We start from the raw sequence: 6,193 nt of genomic DNA, 5'->3' as shown, positions 1-6,193 counted from the left end.
CAGCATCCGCATGCAAAACTCAAAGGAAAGTGATAATGGCATTCTAATGTTTTGACAATGGGACCCCTCACATCACTAAACACTTTCCCCATTGGGGATTCATAGCTTTTTGGTAATTCTAACAGCCTTTAACAACTAACTAGGAAAGTACAATGTGAGGAGAGGTGCCTTATTATTGTTATAAAAAATGGAGTGCCGATGTCATTTCCTTAAATTTTTTTAGATGACATAAGTACCTGCTCATAAAATTTAATTAACCCAAAAGTCACACAGTTGCATGATAATTAATGAACAATCTATGGACCCGGCCCCTTTGGATGCCACAAAACTTAGTTCTTATGTGCAAATAAGCATAATAAATCTTACTTGTAATTGAGACAATAAAGCTGCTTTGGAATTATAACTATTATTTGCAAATAATCATATTTAACTTTAAAACTATCTACATATAAGATTGTATGCAAATAACTATAGAACTATTCAAAGAGACCCTACTATCAAAACTGTTACACACAAAAAAACAAGAGACTTACTATTCAAAAAAGAAAAGAAAAGAAAACCAAGAAACTTTAGACATTTGGAGAATAGATTTCAGAGAATCACCATGGACAAAGAGAATTAGCCTTTCCTTTAGTACTAGTTCTTCAACATTTGACTACATCTGTAAATGAATAAGCTCCTTAGACAAGGAACTTGTTTATTGTGTAGTTAATAAGTGTTAGGAAATGAGGCGAGGAAGCGATTTCCTTGGTTCAAAGCATTGGCCTCATAATCAGGAGGAATCAATGGCAAATTTGAATTGGAAGATGCTGTTGCATCATAGGATTGCGACGCGAGTAAACAGTCGAGCATTTTCCAATCGATGAATTGTTCTTCCTTGTTGAACTTTTCTTCGTCGGTAGTTACACTAGGTTCAAAACCTTCTTTAGCAGCCAAACTTGTTGATAGAGAAGGGCTTTCCAACTGTGGAAGTTCAAGGAGTTGATTGAGATGGGTCTGCTTTGATCCAATTTCTTGCTCGTAGATAGGTGATTGTTCGTGAAAATTTCGTCCCTGATAAGAGTCGACAAACTGTGTTGGCCTGATGACATCTTCAAGAGTTTGAAGTCCGACGCGATCATGATCTCTCATGAAATAGTAATTAGGATTCCAAGTGTCAAAGCTTTGGCGTTGATTGGGAATTTGTTTCTTGAATGCTCGACAGACGACCCATCCTTCTTCCTACAACCACACAACCAAGTAAATTACTTGTTGGAAACAAGAACTAATTTTCCATGAAAATAATGTGTAGGGATATTCTCTCACCCTGCTTAAAAGAGTTAGTTAGGGTGAGAAATGGTACACAATTACAGGCTGTTTTGTTAAAGATAGGAGATAAATTCCTCACCCCTTGAGGGTGACAATTAGCAACTCCCACATATATCAGTGTGTAGTTTTTAAATGATTGTGTTTAGATTTCAAAAAATCAATTTTTGCCACATCCCTTGAGGGTGACAATTCGTAGTTCCCACATATATCAAGGTGTGTAGTTTTAAATAATTTTCTTAAAAAATATTTTAAAATTTTTCAAGAAGTTGTTTTCTGAAACTCAATTCTTTACGAATCATCGCATATGTATCACAATGCTAAAAAATAATCCTTTAAAGCAAAAAGTATAGATGCAAGTACATTCTTTTTAAACTTAAAATACTAAAACCTTAAAAGAGAAATAATGAAGATATAAATATTGATACACTCAAAAGTCGTTGATATGTTAATTAAGGGCGTGTTCGGCAACTATTCTTTTACGGGATTTTCCCCTTTTTTAGGGGTGGAGAATGACGAAAGCCAAAAAAAATCTCAATAATCTTGTTCGGCTGCATGACCCGCTAAGGTCCGTTTCCAAAATTTATGCTAATTTTTCGACTAAAAAATAGGATTCCTTGAAGCGATAAATAACCGTTTCTAAAGTTTCTCATCACTCCGTTTCCACACAATTCTTTAGGTGAGAATGAGAAGTGTTGCCGAACGTGCCCTAAGGAGATCATAACACCCCTCAATTGGAAAAGCCCATTTTGCATTACAAGAAATATACTAATTGGTGACGGAAAAAAAACTCGTCGCTATAAGAACAATAGCGACATATTGTTTTTCGTCGTGATAAGATGTTTTACTTGTAGTGTTGTGTGCGGGTTCTATGAGAATGTCTTTCGAAATTTCTGTGTTTTGAGGCTTTAGAAAATTATTAGACTTTGGGCTTCTTTGGAAACCTCTAAAAGGTGTTTGCATATATAATCTTCTATCCAAATGGTTTTTGAAGTTAAATGGAATTATTTGCAATTAATAATTATAATCGTTTTAGAATTGATATAGTCAGTATCTTCCCAATAGGCTTTGATGCCTCATTTGCAATAATAATAATAATAATAAAATAAATAATTAATTAAAATGTTCTTATTTGCAATTAAGGACCAATTTCAGTGGCATATATAAAAAGGACTTTGGTGTTGTACAATGCGACTATGTTAGAAAATTATGATGTGAAAGAAAATTGAACAGAAGCATATGGAAAAGAAGTATATACACTGTGCAATGACTTGGATAGGTTTTGATATTATCTTTTAGGCCCTGTTTCATTTGGATTTTGAGAATTAATATTGAGTCGACAACTGATTATGGGACTCAAACTTGCATCTAATTTTGAGTCCAATAATATGTTTTGAATTCAGAATTAATTCTCAAAATCCAAAAACATGGCTCTAGTAACCATGAGATCTTACACTTTAAATTATCCAACAATTGGTATCAGAGCCTGTATTATATATTTTTAGCTCAAATTGGAATCAATTGTCAGCATACAACATCTCTAAAATACAGATGTTAAAGAAAGGAAGGTTTCAAATTTTAGTTTCGATTTCAGTCACTATGTTCATCCTGTAAAATCATGGAAAGTATACATGGTAAAGAAAGTATAGCTTGCCTGGGGAGGTCCATGTTCGCTAGTCTGGAGCCGGTATTCGTGCATTATCCAATCGGTTTTCCTTCCATTGGGTGCGCGGCCCTTATAGAACACCAAGGTCTTCCTCATCCCTATGACTTTAAGCTTGGAGAGCACGGCCTTGTCTCTCCCAGTCGCCTTCCAAAACCCAGCGGCAGTAGCTCTATTTGTCCGAGTACCCGTCGGATACTTCTTGTCTTTATGACTGAAGAAGTACCACTCCTTTTGCTCCTCGTACCCGAGCTTGCATCTATCTACACATTGATAGCGAAATAATTAGATCTTCTTCATCCCATTGTAAATTATGTGATCAGTTTAATTTGTAGAGGGTGCCTCTATGGTGTCATTGGAAATCTGCGAATTTTTCCCTTGATAGGTCTTGGTTTAGCTTTTTTTCTTTTTCTTTTTCTCTTTGGGTTGCCTTGGCTTTTATCAGCTCGATCACAGGGTTTCTGCTCGTGTTTCATTCTTGATTAATATAATTCTTTGCCATTCAGAAAAAAGTTTAATTTATATTAAAGTACCAACCTTGAAGATCCCATGGCTCTATTCTGTACAGATCAATCTCTGTGATGACCCCTAAATCAATCTTTTGAGAAGCAATTTTCCTTGTAAGGTAATAACCCACAAGCTCTTCTTCAGTGGGGTGGAATCTAAATCCAGGTGGAACACATGACTCCACTTCCATTGCCAATTCACCTGAAAATCAATACCAGATGTTATTTAAGAGAGAGAGAGAGAGAGAGAGAGAGAGGGTGACCATTCTCATGGAAGATGGAAAAATGGTGCAAGTGGGGTCCAAGAAGACCTCTAAAGCCTTTATTCATTCACTCAAATTCAATGATGTTGTAGATAAATGGGCTTCAAAATCTAGAGAGATTGCATGCAGGTCGGAATGAGAGACCCAATAAGACTCGGTTTCTACGCTAAACTGTAAAGGAAACTAACCTTACATCACAAAATTCTCTTAAGATCATGACCCAAAATTGTATAAAAAGGAGCCGAGAAAATTGACTTTTCAGACGCAAGCATGCCCTTGTTTCTTTGAGTGCACTCCATGGTGGGGATGCTTTCACACCCACCCCATAACACAAATACACTCCAAAGGCCAAAACAATATTCGGCAGAGACAGCGACACTAGTCTCTTTCTAAGAATCATGTTTCTTCTAAAAACTACTCCACTTTTAACACAAAAAACAATAAAAAAAGAAACCCAACTGAGATGAGTTGATTTTAGATAAAACATGGCTTTTTTTTTCTCAGACTGATCCAATTTCAAAAAGAAAGAACAACAAAGAAAGAAACCCATGAAGGAAACTCACTCCATTTGGTTTTAAAAAAACATAAGTTCTCCTCATACTAGTGCAAATTCATCTTCAAACTCATAAAACAATAAGATTAACAAAAACCCATTTGATAGAAGTATATTGTGAAATGATATGAAAGATACATGAAGAGGCATGCTTTTTTTTAAAAAAAATTTCTTCTCAAACTGATCCAATTTCAAGAAGAGAAAACAACAAAGAAAGAAACCCATGAAGGGAACTCATCCCATTTGGTTTTTAAGAAATTAACATGGGCTCTTCTCAAAGTGGTCCATGATGTGAGATATTGGGTAGATATCTTCAAACCCAGAAACTACTAAAGCAAAAACCCATTTGATAGAAGCTGATGTTGTGAAATGATATGACAAATACCTTAAAGATTGGGTTGCAGAGTTATTTGATCTTCCTGTACTAGAGATTACTCTAGTTCTTGAGGTTTGAGAGGTTTTGCTAATGAGACAATGTGAGAGAGAAAGATATATATATATCTATATTTATCTAGGAAGCAATGTGGTGGGGCAGGTCTTATGATGAAACATATATAAACTTGAGAGAGAGAGAGAGAGAGTATGTTATTGATTGCGCGTGGGGTGGCAGAGGTGAAAGGGGAATTTGGACGGCGTGACAACAAATCGTCCACGCCACCTTCCACCGATGTTTTGTATCTCAAGGTTTATTTTTACAAATGTGAATATGGCTGCTAAGCCAGTCTTCTGGGGGCCCGTTTGGTTTGCCGCCCATTGCCACGTGGCACTTCTGACTGATTGCCACGTAGGTTGCCAGGTTGAGCATCCAACAATCACTATCATATGCCCAATCATTTGTGTCCTCCACAGGTTAATTAATGAGCCTTAGAGAAAGCCAACACCAAATGCTTTATTAGCTCGGTTTTGCTATGCTCAACTAGTCCTTTGCTTCATCCCTCTGACCCATGAGCAAGGTTTTAAATTTCGGTTTCGGCCGAAATTTCAGGGGTAACCGAAACCGAAAATTTTGCCGAAATCCCAAATTTTGGGCCAAAATTCGTTAGGGGCCCTTTTGGATACCTCATATTTTGTATTTGGATTTGGAATTGAGTTTTGAGTACAAAATGAATAGATTTCCCAGCTCATGTTGAGAGAGACAGGGAGAGAAGGGGGTTCTTCCTACTGCAGGGGAGAGGTTGAGGAGCCAAGAGGGTGAAGGAAACTGCCACATCTGTGGATTTCCAATTATTTATTTCCACAGCTTATTTGGAAATCTGATTTTTTTCACTGCCAATCGCTAATTTGGAAATCAAAGAATTTGATCGGGATCCAAATCACAACACAAAAAGGGCTGCAAATGTGAGAAATCCAAATCCAAATCTTCTCAGCATCCAAATGGGCCCTAAAGGCGCACGAAATGTCGTTTTTTGGGCCGAAATTTCTGTAATTTCAGTTGAAATTCGGTAATATTTTTTCCGAAATTTGGTAAGTTTCGGCCGTTTCAGTTTCGGTACATTTCGGTGTCGGTCTTCACCGAAATCTGAAATTTTGGATTTGGGTCGAAACTTAAAACCATGCCTCAATACAACAAAAAAACTGGGAAAAAAAATCAAATTTAATACGGTATCGAGTTATTGACACACAAAAAAAGTATTAAAAAGGTTAAATAAATGAAAACAAGAAAAACAAAACATTTAAAACTGTTAAAATTTTGTCCCTTGTAAAATTTAGTACGGGAAAAATTAAAAAATTGATCAAAAAATGCATTTGATATGTTTAAAATGTGTTTTCCTAAAAAAGAATTGGCAAAAAAAAAAACGCGTTTAATATTTTTAAAATACGTTTTCCCAAAAAATCAGAGCTTTTCCTGTAAAAACTTTTGGCAAACCTACAAAACACATTTTTGTTTTCCAAGAACTAAATG

At 36.0% G+C, this 6,193-nt stretch overlaps 1 protein-coding gene across 2 annotated transcripts; it reads right to left on the bottom strand.

The window, feature by feature from the left end:
• Positions 1–583: 583 nt before the first annotated feature.
• LOC143887382 (NAC domain-containing protein 37-like) lies at positions 584–4,755 on the bottom strand. 2 transcript variants are annotated; one of them, XM_077391479.1, is made up of 4 exons: positions 4,676–4,755; positions 3,506–3,676; positions 2,960–3,231; positions 584–1,221 (listed from the first exon to the last, which is right to left on the bottom strand). In XM_077391479.1, the coding sequence occupies exons 2-4, from the start codon at positions 3,663–3,665 to the stop codon at positions 709–711; spliced, it is 945 nt and encodes a 314-aa protein (XP_077247594.1). In that variant the 5' UTR covers positions 3,666–3,676; positions 4,676–4,755; the 3' UTR covers positions 584–708. The 2 variants fall into 2 exon arrangements, with proteins under 2 accessions (XP_077247594.1, XP_077247593.1); XM_077391478.1 differs by lacking the exon at positions 4,676–4,755 and adding an exon at positions 3,738–3,925.
• Positions 4,756–6,193: the final 1,438 nt, after the last annotated feature.

This window comes from Tasmannia lanceolata, unplaced genomic scaffold (assembly GCF_043159265.1).
Source record: "Tasmannia lanceolata isolate RefF3 unplaced genomic scaffold, GAP_Taslan_0.1 ptg000012l, whole genome shotgun sequence".
NCBI lineage: Eukaryota > Viridiplantae > Streptophyta > Magnoliopsida > Canellales > Winteraceae > Tasmannia > Tasmannia lanceolata.
The sequence above is the reverse complement of the archived record's forward strand: the minus strand, read 5'-3'. Positions and strand labels throughout refer to the sequence as shown.

Coding starts and splice junctions, on each gene's coding strand:
- LOC143887382 (XM_077391478.1), bottom strand. CDS start 3,804: ATGAATAAAGGCTTTAGAGGTCTTCTTGGACCCCACTTGCACCATTTT. Junction 3,232..3,505: donor AGAGCCATGGGATCTTCAAG/GTTGGTACTTTA, acceptor ATCAATGTGTAG/ATAGATGCAAGCTCGGGTAC. Junction 1,222..2,959: donor GCGAACATGGACCTCCCCAG/GCAAGCTATACT, acceptor GTGTGGTTGTAG/GAAGAAGGATGGGTCGTCTG.